A 22,589-nucleotide genomic window follows, 5' to 3' on the forward strand; every position below is an offset into this window, starting at 1 on the left:
CAGACAGTTAAAGGTACAGATGGCTTAAATAAATTGTGAACTGTTTCACATCTATATTAGGGATTAGAATCTGCTTCTGAATTGCGTGGTGTGTCAGTAAAGTAAATACGCATTGATAAGAGGCTTAGACATGTAAACTAAATTCATCATCTTCGTGAGAATCGTGAGATAAATTTACACAGCTAAAGTTGTAATAAATCATGTTTGAAGTAAAAGAGCCTGAATCTTATTTATTTTTTTTTAGCACAGATGATAAACTTTGCTGAAAGCCATATTAGTGATATAATTTCAGTGTAAGGTAGTCCATTGCAGTATTTTGATAAAAATGAAAGACTAAAGAGATTAAATCAAGCTTTACACTTCACACAGTATTGCACACTTACTGTTCAGTCATACATGACTCAGTGTGAAAATATGAGGAAAACAGTTTTGTTTTTTAAGAGAGAGGTGCAAGGATTATAAAGTGCTTATAATGAAACAACTAATCCACAATTTATAATATAAAGGCTCTACAAATTCAGTGAGTAAGGTGATGTTGTTTCAGACAATGTGTACATTCGTTTGTTTTGTTAAACTATATAAACTCAGACAGGTTTTTCTTTCTGTTTCAGGTGGAAACAGCTCAAGGGTTCTCCTTGGCTACATGTTAGTGAATGTGCCTCTCCACCTGTGACCACTGAGCAGAGGAGTGTCACAGTGAAAGTGGCCATGTATCCTTTCAACTCTGAGGCAGAGACCTCGCTTCAGGACCTGTTTGAATATTTCAAGAGGTGCCTGCAGCATGGGGAGTGGGAGCTGGCCAGTGCCTGTGTGCCACAGCTGGTTAACTCAGCACTTTCAGAAAACTTACGAGACATAATCACAGCTATTGTCTGCCATCCATACAATTTAAAGTGAGTCACACAACTGTAGATTCACAAGACATCAGGTGTAGCCTTTATGTAAAAATGTGAATTATTAGAGGAACTTTTTGTTTACTGCACAGATGGGAGTCTGTGGGCAGTCCACACAAACTGGCTTGGTTTTGGCTTCAAGTTTTGGAGAAATGGACAGAAGAGAAGGTAATAATCTTCCTTTATTGTACTTATTTGACTTACTCTAAAATGGCACATTAAGTCTGTCATCATCAAGCAGTATGTTGGTACACAAACCATTTTTGTTTGTTTACAAAACTCATTTTGGTCAAATCTTTGTTGGATACAGAGAGACTGACCAGCATTGTGACATGGTGTAATAACACTTTTTTTGCTGTTCACTTCAGGTTTCTCCCAACATCAGAAGAGAGCTGGAGTTCCTACTGCTCCTGGAGGAACTGGGGTCAGAGGGCATAACAGAGACTGTTCTCAAGGTTACTGCTATTTTTACTCTTGTCAACAAACAAACCTGCATGTAATGAAGCAGTAAAAACTAAATAAGTATTTAATCTTAATAAATGTTTTATTCTACAACTAACAGGAGATTTAAAGTCATCTTTTGACCTGTGTGAGCAAAAACCTTCACACATTCTATCCGTTAACAAGGTAGTCACAACATGAAATAAAGCAGATCATTCTTGATCTGCTTTATTTCATGTTGTGACTACCTTGTTTGCAGACAGAATACAGGACTGATATAAATTACCTTTCAGCAGGAGTTGCACCAGGCCTTCTTAAACACCCAGGCTGATCAAAAGGCAGCAGAAGGTTCGAGGACGACAGATGCTGCTGTTGAGTCCTGCCTCCAAACCTTATTGGAGAAAAAGAAGCCCAGACTGGCCCAGTCTGTAGCACATTTCTTACAGGTAGAGTCAAACATTGAGTATAATAATGGCAAAAAATTACCATGAAGCACTATGTAAAAATGTAGAAATTAGAAATGTAAAGTATATTCTGTTCCTTGTTTCAGCTCAAGCTCCATTCTCCTTACTTTCCCCATCTCCTGCAGGACCAGTCATCCACAGAGGACCATACTCTGCAGCACACATTCATCCAGCACCTGATGAAGAAACTGGGAAAGCCAGAGAGGAAGCCAGAGAAGGTGGAGGAGTGGGTGGAGGAGATATATGCAGTGTTGGCCGTGATGCCACAGAGCTCTGGTAGAAGCAGTGGGCAGTTTGAGGCACTGTGTGAAGCTCTGTGGGCAGCCAGAGATGGTCCCCTGAAAGAGGAGAGGATCCTGAGCTCGCTGCTTCGCCCTCAGTGTGACTCTCTCGTCTCTGTTTACTGCTCCACTGCTCTGAGGCTGCAGAGGGATCATCTGCTGAGGAGCACACCTGTCACACAAGGTAGTCTGAGTGTGTTCAGCTCTGATAATGAGCATTTTAAAAAGTTTACATACTCTGATATTAAAATAGTTGTGCGGACACCACCACAAAGAAATGTTAAGAATTATTTGATTTCAGTCAAAATAGGTGATGTGGCCATTTACTGTACTTGACTTTCATGTTTATCAGTACGATCAAACTTCTTTTCCAAACAGCAGTGTGTTCCTATAATTCGGTTCCTCTTCGGAGCAGGTTTTGTGGTCAGTTTGACTTTTGTTTTATCGTAATCGATACTGATAAGACATTTATAGGCTGAGATTGAGCCTTCTGTGCTCACAGCATTACAGGGGAAATTGGCATCGCCCCTTTCCTCTTTTAATTGCACTTCTGCTTCTGTGGCTGTAGAGCTGTGGCAGTTTTTACTGAGCGTCATGAAAATGTACATGTGATGGCTGATTTTGTTTGTGTCTACACAGACTGTCTCTCATTTTTGTAGTGATCAATTTCTTACTCCACATTTAGACTTTATTCACTTATAATGTAGCATCACACCAGTGGATTGATGGGTGATTTGTGTTTTAGCCTATACACATCAGTGTCATTGATTCTTGGTCCAGCTTGGTATATTTTAGTAATGACAGAGAAATCAAATTATATATCAGTGAAAAAGGTGAAAAAAAAAGAAAAATAATAATAATACACAATATTCACATTGTAAGTTTGGCAATAGTTTGTCCCAGAATGCCTCTCATACAGTCTTATTTTGATTCTCTATGAGGCAACAACAGCAGTTATTTTCTAAAATAGTTTTGTACTCCTCTCTTATATATAGACTTTTGCATCTCTTTGCAACACTAGCATTGTTTTTAAAATTATATGTTTGGTGTGTTTCCACCACTATTTTATTTTTGTCTCCCTCGTAGTGGACCTCCCTGAAGCAGAGAAGCTGGCTCTCAGTTTATGTTGCCAAAAGGATCGTCCATCCATTTGGAAGACTATTTATTTTGAGTGCCTTAGTAGTGGGAAACACTTCCTGGAGCAGGTCTTGGTAAGTACCAGGACTGATGGAAAAATGTCAGTACTGACTTAAATGTATGGTTCAAGTATGTCAACTGTTGTAATAAAGTGTAGACAGTCCTCTGTCAGTAGCTTTGTAATTCTACATTTTTTGTAATTATCACACAATCCTAATGGTCAAGTAAAGTTTGTTAGCAAACGCATGTGATGAAATTCAATAATGTAATAAGATTGGTTCCTTCCTGTAGGTTACTGCACTTGACCTGATTAAACACGAGGAGTTTTCTCAGCTGAGAGACTTACTGCAGCTGGAGTTCCAGCCATTGTCTCGTCTGCTGTTGCTGCTGGGATGGACTCAGTGTCGCAGTCTGAGCTCAGCTCAAGTGCTGCTCAACATCCTTCACCGTGAGCAGGTCAGATCTGAAATCATTCAGCTGCCCAGACATCTACACGTACCTCCTCCTATGAGTGCAACATTGATTAATATTTTCAGCATTCAAATGAAGTCATTTGATGATACTGTTCATTTTCTGTTTAGGCCCCAGCCAGTGATTCTGTTCTGCAGGAGTTTGCCAATCTTTTGTCCTCTCAGCTTGGAATACTTGAATGGTGTAAAAACAACAATCCGTAGGCATCTGCTCTTTTCTTTGACATTTAACTGGCATTTAATTCCATCTTAGCCATTATTTATTTTTTAATAATGTACCTCTTTTGTTTCCTCCGGAGCAGAGATATTTCCATGGAGGCACTGCTGACACAGCTTCACACTCTGGACAGTCATTCAGCTCTCTATATTCTGCATTCTCTGACTCCTTTGCCTCAGTTTGAAGAGCGCAGGATACTGGATCTGCTGCAGCAACTGCCAAATTCACCAGGAGCAGGTTTACATCATCCACTTGTTTTTCCAGTGGAGTCTAAAATGCCTGCCAGAAAAATAATGTACTTAATGTTTCAAAGTAATGTTACCCTGCCTGTGCTTGTTTTTCTTGCAGAGGACACCGAAGCCATCAATACTCTCAGCCCTGGTGTACAGAGGAACATAGTTTTGTTCCAGGGGTTTTGTGCCATGAAGTATGCCATCTATGCTCTCTGTGTAAATGCACATAAATACTCAAATTGCACCGAGTGTGAGTCCATGCAGCCACAACAGCAGCAGGCCGCTGAAGCAGGAACAGACCAAAATCAAACCTCAACTTCCTCTGAAGGTTTGGGGGCTGTCTTTCCTTTTCTGCAGTTTTAGTTTGATGACACAGGATAGAAAAGTTCTCTGTCTGCTAGTTTTAGCTGATTATAATCACGTTTGTCAAAAGAGTAGAAACTGTATGTCAATGAGTAGTTTGTTTTGGCTCTGTTAAATTATGGTGGTACAACAAAAAACAAAGAAGTAAATACTATATCACTAAATGTAGATATGTGAAAGCCAAATTCAGGTAATGCTGTGCAGGTATGGAGCTGAAATAAAAAATCGATATAAACTGAAAACAAACTGATAAACACGACAGGAAAAATAGATGACCCCGATTGATTGTAATTTCTAAACTTCAAAACTAACATTCATTAAAATCATCTTTTCACAGTAAGAGACACAAAATTGATCACAGCATCTACACACAAATCAAAAGAGAGCTTTTCTTTAAAGGTTTTAATAATGACTTTTCTGCTTTTATCAGCTTCTTGATTGTGCTTTAATACTACAACAAAAACACTTTTGATTGTTTAAAGTCAACAGGGGCGTGTTTGTTTAGCAACCTTTTTTCCCCATATAGTTCAGATTTACGTTCTGACCTTGCTCTTCTCTGTTTGTTTTCTTTTCCAGGTTGCCATTTGCAGTTCCAGCACTACCTGTCAGAGTGTCAGCTCTATCTGGAGGCTGTGCCGGCCATGTTCCGCCTGGAGCTCCTGGAGAACATCTTCTCCCTTCTCTTTCTTTCTACCGCCGACTTTGCGCAGCAGATTCAAAAAGACGCAAACTCAAATCTGAACACAGGGAATGCCAATCAAGACTCTTCATCAGACACAAGGAACACACATGTAGAACTGGGAGCCAAAACAAAGACAGATGAGACTGATCACAGCAGGGAAGAGAGCCAGAAAATGCAGACAAGTTCACTAACAGGATCCCACTGCAGCCACCTGGATCTGGGACACTTCATCCAGGGCTGCAAGGGTTTTGTGGTCGATGTGACAGCCATGGAGGGTTTTCTGAAGCTGCTGAAAGAAGGGTTGGAGGGCATGTGTGTGGTGGGTCAGCAGGAGGGGCAGGAGGCGGGAAGGGCGCTGCCTCGAGAGGCCGAGGCGGCGGAGAGTCTTGGCTGCTCTGTGACGGCTGAGACATTCGGGGCTCGTCTGCAAAGGTTGTCCAAACGCACTGCGGAGGCTCAGTGGAGGCTGCAGATCATCACCAGCAACCAGGGCGGTGGAAGTGGTGAGATTCACAAGCTACAAACCACAACTAAAATTCACAAACACTTAACTGGTGGCGTGTCAAATATCCTACCTAGCACATGCCTATGTGTACATTACCCATCTTAGCTTTAGGATTTGATTTGATTTCAAATAGATGATATGAAGTCTTTGAGTCTTGATGGTAAATTCATTTGCAGGCTCAGAGAGCCCCCTCCAGATGTCAGCGGTCAGCTGTACTGCACCTTCTGTGGGACGTAGCAAGAGCTCAAGTCTGAGGAGGAGGAAGAGGCCAGGGAGACATTCCACAGAGAGACAAACCTCCATAGAGAAACACAATGGAGAAGTCAGCACGAGTGCATCAGGTGAGCCACCAGCACTGTTTGTTGCATATGTGCATCCACTGATTTGGTCTGTTATTATTTTTGTAAATTTCCGAGAGTTAATCTGTCCTCTGTCAGATGGTGGAGGAGGAACAGCAGCAGGTTCTGTGGAACTGGAAGTTTGTCCATGTGGAGGTCCCCACAGCTGGCTGGTCCCTGCCATGCTGTCCCCTCCAGAGTCCCTGCTAATGTCCTGCATCCGCAGAGGAAACTTCATGGAGGCTCGTCAGGTCAGTGTAGCAAACTGGACTCAACAACCTGCTCAGTTGATTGCGGAGAACCTATTTGGTTTTTACCAGTCAAACAGTTAATGTTATCGTGGTGGTACATTAACTACACCAAATATTGATTAACATGTATTAATCAACATGACAGATTATGGAGAGTGTTACAGTGAGTGTCCTTAGCTTAGTCCTGTGTGGTTTGTGTTGCCTGTGCAGGTGTCTCTGGTGTTTGATCTGGGGGCGTCTACCTGTTGTGGCGAGTTGGTGTTCATGGAGCGCTACAAAGAAGTTCTGGTGGAATTGGGGCAGGTGGAGCAGAAGATGGAGAGCCAGTCTATGTCTTCATCGTCGTCCTCCTCAGAGGGCCTAGGTTCAACAGCTGTGTCAGGCACAGGGAGGGCTCGGCTCGGCAGCAGTGGGCGGTCAACACTGCAGGCCATCGGAAGTGCTGCTGCTGCAGGTTTGATATTCTGCTTGACTTTTTTACCACCACTCACCGCTTATAGACAGTGTTGCCCTTAATTTAAGGAATAAAATGTCCGTTTAAACCTGCCCTATGTGTTGTAGATGATTCAGAGATCTGACTTTCTCTGTGTTTCCCTGCAGGTGTGGCTTTCTACTCCATCTCAGACATAGCAGACCGTCTCCTCAGCACCCCTGCTCACCCCATGCCCTCACTGGAGGATGGCTACTGGCTAAGCTGCTGCTCTTCAGACCCATCTGGACTCCTTTACACACTGCTGGAGGAGCTCAGCCCAGCAGCTATGGCTGCCTTTGATCTGGCCTGCTGCCACTGTCAGCTCTGGAAGACGTCCCGACAGCTGCTGGACACAGCAGAACGCAGGCTCAGCAGCAGCCTGGAGGCACGAGGTGTGAAGCCTGAATTTTAGGGCAACATTTATTTATTGCCAGCTTTGCACAGGTGGTCATTTTGTTTTTAATCTTTAATCCCTCTCTGCTTCCTCAGGAGTACGAGTTGACCCCAGAGTTCCTCATTCTGAGGGGATCTGTGGATTTCCCATGGTATTACAACAGATCAACAAGATCCTGAATCACTCTACTACCAATAAGGGCTCTGTCAAAACAGGTGAATGCAAATGTTCAAACATTTTCATCCATTTCATGTCAGTCAATTCAGAACTAATTACCAAGTCAAATAAATACCTGCAGGTGCAAAATGACTCTGCTGACCAGATATTTAATATGAAGCATGAACTGAATGTGCTGAATAGTTTGTCACTGATCCACTCTGGTTCCTAGAAGTTGTAGGGGAGGACCAAGTATCTGCCAGTCCATTTGGCTGCTGCATTCAGGAGGTGCTTCTGTGTTGCCACTCAACACTGAATGAGGAGTTCATTGCTGCTCAGCTCAGTTGGGCTCAACGCTTGGAGACCACCCTGCACATACTCAGCACTGCTACAGATGGCACAGGTTGGCAAAGCAACCATTGCTGTTCAGATGCAATAAAGTTTTGCTAGTCAAATTGCTGATACAATTAACCCAGTCCTATCTATAGTAGTATTTTCAGACATTTAGATGTCTTGGAGATCTGTTGTATGTTTGTCAAGTCTGAATGTTTTGTATGTCTGGTGTTACCTCTCATGACAGAGGGGGGTGTAGGCAGTGCTCTTCTGGCACAGTTGGTTGAACAGGCCAGTCTGAAGCAGTCAGAGCTCGACACTCACCCTGTGCGTTCCAGCATGAAACAGCTGCTTCGTTCTCTGGACCAACTCTGTCCCTTTGAGCCAGACGGAGACCTTGCCAGACCAGATTATGTACGGAGTTTCCTCGACTACGTCAACACACTGGCATCCGTGCTGGTGCGCAGTCTTAGTTCAGAAGGTAAAATAATTAATCATTGAGGAGAGATGATGGGCTTTCTGAGTCATTTTGTGAAAGGGTTGCTGATCAAAAAACAGTAGCAGTTTTTGGATTCTTCTGCCATAATGCATTTGTCATTGAAATTTCTAGCTCTTTAAAAGTTTAAGTGGTTTAAGTGCAAAGTGATGTTTTATTAAAAATTCTTGCTGTTTTCAGAACTCAACATCTCAGTCATAACGTCTTGACACTCGCTTCTCCAACCTACACTATCGCACTTAATAATAAACTCACATTTATACAAAACTACTGTACAGCCACTCTACCTACACAGTGACTACACCAGGAGCCATCAGTGACTCTTTTCCTTCTTATACCTGCTTTTGTTCTGATCCTTGCTGTTTCTCTTAGACCAGAGCAGTGAAGTGAAGCTTGGGAATCCACTGCTGGTGCTGCTTCAAGCCCCATTTCAGCTTCTCTCCCACCTGTTATTTGACAGACAGGTGTCTCCTGACAGGTATGCACAATGTTTTAATCCCATCAGTATGAACAGACACACATAAGCCTGTAGTCTGCATGCTGTTAGTCCTCATCTTGTTACACAAGGTAACCTGAACTGCTGCTAAGATGTGTGGCTCGCAGCTCTCAGTTAAGTGAAAGGTTGAATGGTGAAGAATTAGGAGAGATGAGGTAGAAGGTGCCACAGAACAGAGGGTTTGCTACATTTTAGGGCAAATGGGGAAAATTACACCTTTCAGCTTGAATATTTCTCTTCGATTAACAGTGGTGTGAAGGCAGCAACTTACCTTTTTACTTTATGTCCTGTTTTATGTCCAGACTGCTGTCTTTGCTGCAGCAGGAAGGCCTGAGACTCAGTGTCCAGCAGGTGATCGTCCAGCGATGCTGTGAGACGTTGCCTATGTGGTTCTCCTGTCCGATGTGCTGAAAGACACTCCAGCCAGGCCATAAAAGATGATGGAGTGTTTGGCGTTGCCAGTTTGTCTGTCCTGCTCCAACAGCATGCTCAGGAGCACATGCCAACTCTGGGAATCACAGAGCCTCAGTCTGATGCGAGCTCTGAGTCTGAGGGCTCAGTGGACGACCACTCTGCTACAACCACCAGCCTCTCCACCTCACCACCCTCTAATTCGTCCTCCTCATCCTCATCCTCAAACTCCTTTCTCCTCACGCCGTCGGCCTTGTCTTTCCTCAAGTCTCGTTCCCCATTACTGGCCACACTGGCGTGTCTGAGTGCGTGTAAAGGAGAAACTGCCCGGACACAGACCTCTGGATGGTCAGGGTATTTCCGCACTGGACGTAAAGAGGTTGTCCTGGATGGTGAGCAGATTGCTCGTGAAGCTGATAGCCTCCTGAAAGAGTTCCCTATCCTCTGGTCCTACCTTCATACCATGGCTGAACCAGTGCTGGGCACCCCGTTGAGTGAGGGCGAGGAAGGCTCTGCTGGACTTGGGGCAGGTTGTTTGCGGGAAACCTCTTGTCACTCTCCTGCTGTCTGGACCACAGGAAGAAGTTGCCCAGGCTGTGGCTGCTGAGGCCTTCCAGAGGGCTCTTTCCTCCAGAGACCTGGGCCGAGCTCTCAGCCTGCTGGAGCTGTATGGGCAAGGCTGCAGCCAGGAGGGGGTGCTGAGAGACCAGCTACTTGCCTGTGCAGCTTTAGAGGGTGAGGACTGCGGGTTAATGAAAAGCAGCTCATTGCAGTTTCTGTTGGCACTTCTATGCTTCTGATAAAGATTGATATGATGACATTCCATAGACAAATGATTAATCACAATTACATTAAAAAAATAAAGATAATCAATAGTCTTTTAGATATCAAAACCACTTTTTCAAACAAATTCTTCTCAGTTATATATCAGGAAAATATGTAAATAATATGATTTGAATGCAGGAGTTGTTTCAAATGTAACAAATGTTTGTTGTTTATCTGATTGTGTTCAGATGGAGGTGAGGGAACAGGTCAGCTCTTCCGTGTACAGGATGCAAACCTGCGAGCACGTGTTGCCCTCCAGGCTCTGGAGCGATGGCCTCTGTCAGCCTGTCTCGACCTGCTCGAGTTTTGCCTCAATGACCCGAATACAGAGGCCTCACTGAGAACAGACTTAGAGCTCAAGAAGAAAGAGCTGGACATCTATCGCTGGGTAATTCACAGACTTGGAACTGAGATTTATTTTATTCCCAGAGAGAAATGCAGTATGTGTACGTGTAAAACATTGAAATCCTGTCAGACAAAGGCACAAGAAATACAAACGCTCAAGATTCAGCTAAAAGATTTCTATTGTGCAGTGAGCTTGTGTAAATTTGCAAGTCAATACTTCCTTGTTCAGTGTAAACTTTAGTTTGTGTTTTGCCTGTGTTTTTCATGTGTTATGTAATCATGTCTTAGGTTGGCATGGCTATACCTTACATTCCTCAGTGATGTAATGAAACTTCCATTGTGACTTGCCAAGTGTTTGTGCTTCCTTTCTCTTGTCACAGATGTTGGATTTACAGCCTCCGTTGCCCTGGGCTACTTGGCAGGAGCTGAGGACTGAGTCTAAGACAAACTCAGAGTCCATGTTATCCATGATGCTGGAGGCAAAAGTACGTACAGCAGACCTGCAACAGTTCACTTAATACATTATATAGTATAATACGATTAATCTTGGGGTTTTGTTTTTGCAGGAGTTTGTTCTTTGTGCACAATGGGTGGAGCTGTATCCTGTATCAGACCAGCTGAGACTGAAGCTAAAGACTGAGCACTTACTTCATCTGCTGGAGAAGGGACAGACCGATGAGGCGTTCCAGGTCCAGACCACTTACATTCTGGTTAAATTGACACTGCAATCCATTCTTTAAGCACTAATCAACATTAATAGATTTATCAGAGAAGATACCAACAGGTCATAGAGTCACACATTTGATTTAATTTTGATCTTTTCTACTGACAGTAAAAACAATGTGCATTTGTATATGTGAACAAATATAGCTAGTCACATACAGTGCACTGCATACATGCATACCATACTCACTGTGTACTCATATAGATACAAATTCTATATGGTAGATAGTGCACATATTCTGTGCATACATACAGCTGATCCAAGTACACAAGACAAACAAAAGTAAACCTATAGTTTTGTTTTTGTGGTTCTCCTAATTGCTGCTTCTTTTTGACTTATTTCTTTAGTTACTTGAGGAACTCTCTGATTTTGTGGTTGGCCTGGATGTTTGTGAGCGTGCTCTGGATCGCTGCCCAGGCCTGGCCGCCTGTCACTTCCTGGCCGATTATCTCACCTTGCATTTTCAGAGGCAGGTGTCTCCAGCACGTCGACGACACATCCACGCCCTTCACCTAGGCTCCAAGGTTTGTGAAAGCGAAGATGTGCACTGATTGAATTGTCATGGCAAAGGACAGGGAATTCTGTTGTGTACAGTATACAGCACGTCTTGTTTGTGTTCACAGTAGCTGGAATCACACTTGATGGGTCGATGACGTGCCTTTCTTCAAGCTCAGTTACATGCCCAGACTAGCATGCTTCTACGAGCCCTGGCTTGTGGAGACTAGTTTTGCACCTTTCAGATCTTAAAGATTCACTCCAGACATGTTGGAAGACATATAATAATGTTCAGCTTTAAATAATAATTTGTGTTAGTCTGCACAAAAAAGGACAGTTAGCATGTTAAAAATTCTTTATATCTTCAGGTGGTGTTAATATCAGTGAATGTGTTTCCTTCTTCAGGTGTTGCTGACTCTGCCACCAGCAGCCAGGCAGGACTATTTCCCCTTGTTGTCAGAGCCTCTTCTGATGCTCGAGCAGCTTTTGATGAATCTGAAGGTGGACTGGGCAGATGTGGCAGTGCGAACCCTGCGGAGCCTCGTGGTTGGTCAGGAGGCTGGCTTTGGTGCGGAGGACATCGATAAGCTTCTGGCAGACTATGCCTGCAAAGCCCTGGACTTCTCTTGTGCCCCCAGAGAGAGGTCTAGATCTGGTCAGTGCTGAGTGCACAATGACACATGTAAACAAATGTGTACAGACACTTGGTAAAGCTGGGAAGCACACCTCAGTACTTTTTAATGATAATAATGATATTAATAATAATAAATGCTTATTAGTCAACACTAAAATGATACATTTAAGGCAAAATCCAAGACTGATAAATATAAAGAAAATGAAAACAGAAACTTTGTTGCTGTCAAGCTCAGCTTAGTAATTATTCTTGTTCTAAAAAACCTGGAATAAAACATGTGTTATGCACTAAGAAATACTACATTTTTAACATTTTAACACAGCTATTCACATCACTGACTTTTGTGTTTTAAATATATGACATTTAATTTTCCAGACTCCGTAATCAGTCTCCAGGATGCACTGATGCAGTGTCCTGCTCAAGACAGCAGCTCCCTGTCATCCAGCCGAATCGAATCTCCAACACCCTCTACAAGTGAGGCACCTGAGTGTGATTGATAGTAATAAAACCATAAAATGATGCCAATTTAACCTCTCGAAGAAATTTCCGTGCAGGCAGCCATAAAATAGCACTGCTGGAGTTGATATGTTTTTGCTGAAGTACACTTTAGTTGGAAAGATAGTTAACCCTGCAATTTGTTTTGTCACAGTTCAGGAATATTCTCTCAAACCACAGCAGACATTTGCAGAGTAATAAAGTCAAAGTCTTGTGAAATCTGTGGTAGATAGTAGTGTTGATACTAGTGTTGATTGTTTCTGGTTTAAAATGTGTATTCATCCTTCCCTACTTGCGTTTAATTACAGACAGCACCCCTACACACACCCCCTCCTCAAACAGCACAGAAAGGGAGAGGGACCGAAGCTCTGCAGGGAGGAAACGCCGCTCACCTGCCAAGTTCCAGCCTCCAGACCAACCACCAGCCCGTAAAGACTGGGTCCCTGACACACAACAGCATGTGTGCATGGTCTGTCAGCGTGAGAGGTTCACCATGGTGAGTGGGTGAAGCGGTGTGAGAAGAACTTGTTGACATATAAAATATTGAGACTAAGCTCTATTTCATAATTCTGAGAGGAAAAGAGATTAGGGTAGCGTGATTCGATTTTACAAGAAAAGCAGAAAAAGAATAAAATCCAATGTTTAGTTTTTTACTGCCGATAATAGTTATTTGTCTTTTTTCCCTCATCCTTTAGTTCAACAGACGGCATCACTGTCGGAGGTGTGGCCGTCTGGTTTGTCATGCATGTTCTGAGCGTAAGATGCCTGTAGAGGGATGCCCAGGAGAAGAAGTCAGAGTCTGTGACCAGTGTTACACCTACTTTCATCCAGAGTAAGATCCTGTACATTTAAATGCAACAAACCTCACTTGTCAGACAAGACTTCTTAACAAAGCAAGTGGTTTTCCTGTAGTTTATAGGGCTTTGAAACAACCATGTTCTCGTGATTTGAAGTTAATATGTACTTTTTTCCATTTGCAGTTCTGATGATGAGCTGGAACCAGCTGAAGGTAAATGAAATTTTATTCTGCTGCTTTCATGTGAGCAGTTTCCTCTTTGCGTTGTTATTATGCACAGAAAACCTTTAATTCATCTGTAAAAGAGGTCATAATGATGAACTTTTCATCTCTTTGTTTTTTGAGCAGTGGCTGGTAGCCCTGTGGTGACAGAGGAGGTTTTAGATGGGATGCTGCATCTGCCTGAAGTGGTCCAGCGACAGATTCAACTCAGCACAAATCCTGCAGAGAACCAGCTGCTGCGGAGCGAGTTCTACTATGAACAGGTCTGGATTTGAATAGTTATTGTTACACAGGATGGCACGCAACTAATCTGTTGTCATTGTCAGCTCATTGAGGGTGACTTGCAGTGACAGCAGTGAGGCTTAAATTACCGGAACATCAATAGTTTCCACACCATTCCCATTGTTTTTGTTTTAAACAGTAAATAGAATCTTATTATCTTTCTGTGTATATTCAACATCCTTAACAGTTGACAGAACTCTACACTGTTATTCAGCTGTCCTCTAGTAGCATTAACTCTTTGAATACATAAGATTAATAATGTTTTGTTTTTTTGCTACAATCCTCCAGGCTCCCAGCGCATACCTCTGCGTGGCCATTTTGTCTCTGCACAGTGACCAAACAGCCTGTGGACATCAGCTCATCCTCCACTGCCGCTCTCTGTCTCGTAAGCTGACCAACCCGGAGGTGGACGCCTGCCTCCTCACTGACATCATGCGGCAGCTGCTCTTCAGTGCCAAGCTTATGTTTGTCAAGGTTGGCCGCAGCCAGGATCTTGCCTTGTGTGACAGGTGAGATGTTACCTTAGGTCAATGTAACATTTGTGTGTGTTTTTAAGGACACTGTGAATTATTTAGAAGGTGTGAGAGTCAAACAAAGGAGATACAGTGCGATGTGATCTGTGGCTGTGGTAGGAACAATGAGGTTGTAGAGCCCGGATGTTAAACACTTGTTTATTTCCTGGCATTCTTAAAGGCCCTACACATTCACTCAGGTGTTTTACTCTCGATCATCAGTCAGGTTGAAATTGGCTCCAGGTAACAAGTCAAGCTGAGAGACACACACTGAACTGACTGAGACATTATCACCTATCACCTCTAAAGTTGTTAAGGCTTTTCTCTTATACCTCTTGCCTTTACATGTCCAGCCAACACAAAGCAACTTTATCATACCATAAACTGAGTGTATGAGGTGTGAGGAGTAAGTGTTTCTGGAATGAATGAATGAATGATGTACTTGCAGGATTCACTAGCCCTTTAACTGTGGTTTGATATTGGTAGGTTCATGAAAGTGACCCCTTTCACTCAGACACGTAGTCACGTAGTCATTTGAGTCATGGTTGTTCTAAGAAATATTGCTTTATGCCGCTTTAGTTGTTAGCTTGTATCTCACCGGATCAACTCAATCCAGTGTGATCAAATTAGGTCAGTGAGATGAGTTGTCAACCACAGGAACTATGTTGAAATGGCTTCCAACAGATTAGAAACTTGCCATCACTCACTGCCAGGCCCTACTACTAACTGAGAAATTTCACTCACTGTAGAAATTATAGAAGTAGGTTTCAGTTGTTCCGCCTCTCTTCCTCTATTTGTTTCAAACACAGATTTTTCACTGTTTTGCTTCCTCTTTTTTTCACAGTTACATCAGTAAAGTGGACGTGCTTAAGATTCTTGTGACGGCCAATTACAAATATATTCCTTCTCTGGATGACATTCTGGAGACCTCTGCTGTCACACGCCTTCGTAATCAGCTGCTGGAAGCTGAGCATTACCAGCTAGCAGTGGAGGTGAGACACATGCTGGTTCATTTATACGATTTTATTTTATTACATTAATTTAATTTAATAAAGGAACACATACAAAAACATTGTCTACTGTCCAACTGCAGTTCATGGGCAGGTAAATAGAAATCGATCATACACCCAACTCTATGCACCCTTCTCAGGAAAGTGGATTATATTTAATCCAAAATTATTTATTGGGCTATAACTGTTAACCCCATAATTTATTATAATTTCAGAGTAGAAGTGTGTTCAGGTCATCATGGTGCAGAAAAGCTCTAGTCAGGCAGCTTATGAAGCCATCAAACATAACACGCACAGAAAATTGAACTCAGATGGTCTCATAGTCTCTGGTTGTTTGGTAGGTTTCTACAAAGAGTGGTCTGGACCCTGGTGGTGTGTGGCAAGCATGGGGGATGGCCTCTCTGAAGGCAGGAAACCTTTCAGGGGCGCGGGAGAAGTTTTCTCGCTGCCTGAAAGCTCCAGTGGACCGCAACCAGCTCACCCTAGGTCCCTTACTGCTGCAAGAGATTGTCCAGCACCTGGAGACCACTGTACGACCCACTGTGACCATGGTAAGACGACACTGATGTAGTGGTGTTATCTAACCTTCAGTACTGCTGCAGAGCAGATCTTGTGTATCTCTCCTTAATTACTGTAACTTATCCTGCCTTACACAATATACATGTCCCAGCTGTTATCTTCACTAAATCAGCCACACCATCATTCTCGTTTGCTAACATATAACCAAAACATATTTAACTACCAAATCATCCATGAATGCAGATACAAAAGAACCACAGGGAATGAACTCTGACATTTGCAAAGAGAACATTTACACTTGCCAAATAGTTCCTCCTTCGAAAGTGATTATGATTCATAGTAATGCAGTGTTGCATGGTATAAAATCTGTGGTATCAGAAAAGGAAAAAATACCAGAATAAACCCAAATTCATCTAAAAATGTGACCCTAAAAAGATCTTTGAGTTTTTCAGCAGTGTGATTATGTAATGACAGAGGTCAGATAGAGTCACTCCTCTGGTGTGAACAGTCAATGTACAGCACCCCCCATGACACCTTAGGAATTGTGCACATGTCGTTTGGTGCCAGCGGTTCTTGGCTTCTACATATCAAGGGGAAGCTAGCAAGACCTTCCATGTGTGGTTTCTGTTGGCCTAGATTAGTGTGGGAGTTTCCAGTGATGTAGCTTTGCTAAGCTATGCACAGTGTGTTTTGTACTCGCTCATATGCATGTACAGTATACATGTAAATTCATGACCCTTTGTTTGATTATTTGTATTCAGTCCTATGGTGAGGACATCTTGGCGTCCCTGCGGGAGCTGGAGGACGCCCTGAATGATGCAGGTCCTGGTGAGAGACCAGAGGGACAAACACAGGGCGGCAGCCTCCACCAGGAGTGTCTGTACTACCTGAACACATATGGCACTCACCTGGCACTGATCAGCTTCTATATCCGTCATGACTGCATGACAGAGGCCCTGACGTACTTGCTCAACAAGGTGAGACTTAGATTATTGGATTTACAGTGAAGAAAATCTAAAAAATAATATGATGTAATTTGTCTGGAGTCTGTCGACCATCTGAACCAACTACAGATTTGATTTGACACCCCACTGATCTCAAATCTGGCAGGACGTCTAGTTTCCCAAACTCTGTTCAATTAACAAGGTGTATTTAAGTCCATTTAACTTAAAGTGAATTCATTCCTGGTCAAAAATTGCAACAAAATGTGCTGTTTTACTCCAAAACATAGAAGCTGTAAGGGACCAAATATGTCTGCACCTACTTCTCTCTAGACTAAAATTTATGTATGACGCAGCAACTCACAAACAACTGCTGCATGTGACATTGCTTCTATTTTCCTCACATATGTTTTTCTCCTATATCACGGCTCAGGACTGCCCAGAGGAAGTGTTTCTTGAGGGTGTGTTGCAGCCCAGTCTGGAGCGGGGGCGTCTTGGCGCGCTGCAGGGGATACTAGAAAAACTGGACCCCAGCCTGGAGACGTGCAGCCGCTACCTCATCGCCTCTTGCCAGTTCCTGCAGCGGCGTGGATACTTTAACACTCTCTACCAGCTTCAACAGTTCATGATGGTTAGAGCCCTCTAATGTTTCTTCCATCTCTTTTTTGGGAACAGTTTAAATTTTAATTGTCATTTGAAAGTAAAGAGAAAGACTGGTGGGAGAGCAAACAGGGTCAAATGCAGCTAATTTTCCTGTCTGGATTCAAACACAGGAAGGTTAAGGGTCTGGCCAATTGACCATTAGCAAACCTCAGAAATATGTAATTGTTTTTTCCAGCCTTCACATTTCCATATTAATGTCCAAAAAGGGCTGTCCTGGTGCCCTAGTGGTTCAAACGTCTACCATATAAACGTAAATTATAGATGAAACCAGTGATTCTCCTTAATGTGAAGCAATGTCTGAGTCCTAAAGAGCTCACACTGTGCACTGTTCTGCAGGAGAAAAAACTAAGATGAAAGAAAAGCTTGAACAAAAATGTTAATTTTACATTCCAGGGCTTTATTTTTTATTATTTTCTACCCCAGTAATCATTTCTCAAAACATTATATTCATCTTGTGACTGTTTGGATGGAACCACTTCTCCGTATTATCAGTCAAATCATGCCTTTACAGTAACATGTAAAATGTTCTTTGCCATGACAGGATCATGTGCGTGCAGCCATGACCTGTATACGATTCTTCACACATGGAGCCAGTTCATATCTACAGCTGGGAGAACAACAGGTGCAGTAAATCACCTTTTTTCACAGTTGCACAGTTGGCAATACTTTGTTTTAAATGTCCCTGCTTGTTTAAGGAAGTGTACGCTGTCCTTGACCTTGTACTTCACCGTATCCTTGAACAGCGTTGGTTGGTCAGAGCCAAAGAACACCTGAGGACGTACCTGCAGGAACAGCAAGGTCGGGGCTCTGGGAGGAGAAAGTCTCAGGTCAACTCAGTAAGGAAGACGATGTCATCCAGTGATGTTTCCAGGTTATTTGATTTATCTTTATTTCACCTTTATGGAAATAAATATATGTTTTTGCCTGTGTGTGTATATAAGCTCCATTACCACCACCTTCGCTTCATATATGTTCACTACCTGTCAAATAGACTTTTTGATCTTGTTTTTTAAAAGTATTAACCTCTGCCATCTCATTTTCATTAGGCACATAAATACAATCGAACTCCAGCTGGAGGTGACCCGTTTCCTCCACCGTTGTGAGACTGCTGCCTCCTCCAAGGCTCCACAGACCAGTACACCTTCCTCCAAATCCTCTGGATCCAGTACACCACCTACACTGTTTGGGGGAAGTCCCATGAAGGTTGAGGTCGCCTGTAAGGTAAGGTTTCAGCTGTGATTATCCCAATACTTCATTTTCATATACTTATCAATCAATAAGCCCCTCAAGATCTAATAATGTTGTTGCCAGGAAACCCCTGTATTAGAGATGTGGTTTATTAAAAATAGTATGCCTTAATGAATGTTGTTGGAAGAGCTGTTACCTGTATGTTACAGGGAAAAATCTGTTTTATATACATTTTAAGGTTTTACAGTAAAGTGTTTTGTTCTGATAATGGAAAGATATAGGAAGATATATGGATAACAAACATAGTTAAGTTGAACTGACCAACAATAGTGTATACTGCAGGTGTAAATAATGAAAAATTTTAAACATCTGGTTGGGACTGTGTTTTGCTTTATTATGGAAACATGAGTGTTTTGCATAAAATCCAGTAATATGCCTTTAATTGCAGGTAATGCTTGGAGGAAAAAACATAGAGGAGGGGTTTGGCATTGCTTACAGAGTCATACAGGTATGAGTATTTGTTCCTCTCTCAAAATGGGATTTCTTTCATCTCTTTACAGTTTTTCTCCAAATTCATTCACAGCTTTTTGAAATATCCTTCCAACAGACAAAAAAAGAACAAAAGCAAAACTCCTGTTGACCTGTAATGGCATAAGTCATTCATTTATTTTTATGCTTTCAATTAGACAGACAAAAACATTAAGAGTAAGCTTTCTTTAACTGATCAACTCAATGTAACAAACAAAAGTCAGATACAATGGAGATAAATAGTCAAATAAAGTCAAGTGAATTTTATTTGCGTTGGTCAAAACCAGAACTTTGCTGTTTACCATCCTACTCTCTTTCTCCTTTTCTTGCTGCCTCAGGACTTCCAGCTGGAGGCTCAGGCCGTCTACACGCGGGCCGGCCAAAGACTCGTCAGACAGAGACAATATGGAGCCGTGCGGCAGCTGCTCAAATGTGTCGGTGAATCAGGCACGGCCACCAAAAACGACTGCGATGCGCTCATCCTCAGCTGCGTCTCCATTGCAGATAAGGGACCAGCTGATGTGAGTGACAGAAGCCTTCTGAGAATAGTAAAATGAGGAAAGATAAAGATGTAGAAATTAAGTGTATTTTGATAACAGAGCGTGACCATGACTCGGCTCCATGTTGTTTTTTCTTGTCATGAAGGCTTTTGTTGTCCTTTATCTGATTTAGGCAAAGGAGCTGGAAAGCCTCATTCTGGAAACTAAGAGCACAGAAAGCAAGGTAAACTGACTGCACCGTGTTTTATTCTCCTCTTCCCTTCACCATCATTGTTTTTCCTGCCTGAGGCAATCTGTTACAGATGTAGAAATCACAATGTCCCTGACCCTGTTCCTCCTGTCAGCGATATCACTTTGTGATCCCGTGGAGCCTGTGGTTCAAAAATCAAAAATTAATTCTCATCACATCATTTCTCTGTCTGCAGATCAAAGCCTACCTGCTGTGCAGCAAGCTGCGGCCAGCGTACCTGCTAGCGGTGAAGCTGGAGCCGAGCCGGGCGGGCCCGTTGGTCCAGGATGTCCTTCAGGCCGCCGAGGGAGCACAGGACTCAATGATGCTGAACATCTGTCGCCAGTGGCTGTCTGAACATCACAGCAAGTCATCTCAGCAGCGACAGGGCCGACCCTCTGCCAGGTAAAGGCACAGACGGCATGACAAGGGATTACACAGAGCACTTGAAATCAAAAACAGATGAGCCGCAAATGAAACGCAAATAAGAGGATCCAGGGTTTCTGATGTAACACAGTGGTAGAAACGTGTGGCTGGTGAATGGATTCGTAAGATTTCAGATCAATGACTTATCTTAGGGTCACACTTCTACTACGTCCTCAGATTCACAGTTAAGAAAGCTATCAAAATGAGAAATATCTTTACTCCATGCACCCATAATGCAATGTGACTGCTGACAGTTCAGTCCAAGATTTAGGTGTGTTATTCTGATGGCAGTGAATTTAACCCTCAGCTGCTAGCCTCAAGTAGAGATGAGGAGCAGGCTATAGAGGTTATTCAAGGTTTGGGAGAATGTAATTTTGATTCTCACGTTGCTGCAGTGCTTTACAGATGAACTCCAGGACCCAGTGACGTAACTGTAAAGTGTTACGTGTGCAACAAAACACACTTGTTACATATCATTGATAGAGACAAAAAACCCTTCAACCAGAGAGGGCAGTGAAACACTGATCTTCATCCTGGTGTTAAGTTACCATTTCAGTGGAAACATCTAGAAACATCTAGAAACCCTGTTGATCACTTTCTCTTCATTTGTTCAGCCTTCCTGTCTGTAAAACGTAACGCAAATCACCGCCGTGCTTTATTTCCATTCCGGAAATATTTCGCTGTTATCTCTCATCTGGTCAGAGTTTGAGAGGGAACAATGTCACTGCACTGGAGTGACAACAACTTTTACATAACAGAACTGCGAGCTGCAGTCTAAACAGACACTTTCATTCTTACACAATATAATCCTAACTTTACCGTAACACAGTATTTGACTAAGATTCGTCTCCTACCTCAACCTAAAGGGAAATTATCTTTAACTGACTAGAAAGCCTCTGACAAATGTCTTATGTGAAGGTTTTTTTCCCCATTTTTATGTCCTTATTGTTTCTTTGTGTGAACCAGGTTTTTATTCAGACGTACAAGTATTGACGTGTCCTCTGCCAAGAGCAGTACATGTTGAAACCTTACAGAAACTGAAAAATGTTGTCATGTTTTTGTAATGTTGATGAAGCTGTTTAAGCACACTCTCTGGCCAGCTGTTAGCATACATTTCCTTTTGATAAGGGAAATGAATATCAAACAATCTTGTAGTATTTAAGGGCATTTCAGATGTTGTTGAGAAAATTACAAAAAACATAAAAGTTTTAGCTTGGATACAGAAAGGGACCCACTTGTAGATCAGGTTTAATTCATTATACAGAAAATCAACCCTCTAGTCATCTGTTTTTATGTCTCTGCTTGTGTCGTTTGTGTTTTGGCAACTATTCCTCACAGTGTTGCTTATTTTAAATCATGGTTTTTGCTTTGTTGACCCATATCTATCTGAACTATATAAATCCTTAATGATTAACTTACACAGATAATGAGTCAAATGATGGTTCAAAAAAAGGGATCCAGCTGTGGTCTTATGTTATCTGTTGATTGTTGTTTTTCCTGCTTCTTTCACAAACCTACAACAGGAAAATAATGCAACTGTAGTGACAACAGGAATCACATCTTTTAATTCACTTACATGACAATCACCTATGTTGCTGAAGCTGCCTTGTCAAGAATGTGTATTTCATAGCATTTCTGATCACATGGTCAAGAAGTACATCTTCATTTAGAGGCGATACTGTGTTGTCCCTTTGCCTTGCTTCCCTCTGCTGCACTAGTCTGAAGACTGAGACTGACAGATCTTCCTGTGATAGTGAGTGTTGATTGGCAAGAGATGAAAAGAAGCCAGTTTAGATTTTTGAGATGCACGCACACGACATTCTTGCACTGTTTTCCTCTTTACCTTTGACTGTTGTTTCATCACTGCCGCACTTTATATTAGTGAGTTTAAAAACTAAACTTCTTGGGGGAAAAATTATGAAAATATGTAATAATAAAACTGCTTTAATGATGCAGGGACTAATGATTTTGAAATGTGATCGATTTCACCATCCCTTGTAAAATAAAATGAAATAATATGTAATACTGAGCTTAATGGTACCTAGTTTCTTGAAATTAAAGTTCAACATTTTGGGAAATATACCTATTTGCTTTCATGTCGGTTGGATGAGAAGATTTATACCCCTGTCTGTTCGCTAAACTACTAACTTATCTTAGCATAAAGAATAGAAATAGAGGGAAACAGCCTGGTTCTGACCAGAGGTAACAAAATTCATCTTTCA

At 42.3% G+C, this 22,589-nt stretch overlaps 1 protein-coding gene across 1 annotated transcript; it reads left to right on the plus strand.

The window, feature by feature from the left end:
- Nucleotides 1–617: 617 nt before the first annotated feature.
- zfyve26 (zinc finger, FYVE domain containing 26) lies at nucleotides 618–22,390 on the plus strand. Its single transcript, XM_018681643.2, is given in 44 exon segments — nucleotides 618–893; nucleotides 986–1,061; nucleotides 1,262–1,348; nucleotides 1,631–1,780; nucleotides 1,924–2,263; nucleotides 3,166–3,290; nucleotides 3,508–3,672; nucleotides 3,798–3,886; nucleotides 3,989–4,140; nucleotides 4,252–4,464; nucleotides 5,076–5,684; nucleotides 5,863–6,027; nucleotides 6,124–6,275; nucleotides 6,486–6,729; nucleotides 6,876–7,139; nucleotides 7,237–7,356; nucleotides 7,530–7,700; nucleotides 7,878–8,111; nucleotides 8,499–8,604; nucleotides 8,925–9,017; nucleotides 9,019–9,544; nucleotides 9,546–9,768; nucleotides 10,047–10,246; nucleotides 10,584–10,688; nucleotides 10,770–10,892; nucleotides 11,275–11,451; nucleotides 11,828–12,077; nucleotides 12,432–12,530; nucleotides 12,860–13,047; nucleotides 13,247–13,383; nucleotides 13,532–13,560; nucleotides 13,696–13,832; nucleotides 14,140–14,360; nucleotides 15,208–15,355; nucleotides 15,715–15,924; nucleotides 16,654–16,869; nucleotides 17,267–17,464; nucleotides 18,038–18,118; nucleotides 18,240–18,367; nucleotides 18,543–18,717; nucleotides 19,133–19,192; nucleotides 19,551–19,733; nucleotides 19,885–19,935; nucleotides 20,138–22,390. Coding segments are annotated over 44 exon segments (7,818 nt in total). The 5' UTR covers nucleotides 618–708; the 3' UTR covers nucleotides 20,351–22,390.
- Nucleotides 22,391–22,589: the final 199 nt, after the last annotated feature.

This window comes from Lates calcarifer, linkage group LG19 (assembly GCF_001640805.2).
Source record: "Lates calcarifer isolate ASB-BC8 linkage group LG19, TLL_Latcal_v3, whole genome shotgun sequence".
Taxonomy (NCBI): domain Eukaryota; kingdom Metazoa; phylum Chordata; class Actinopteri; family Centropomidae; genus Lates; species Lates calcarifer.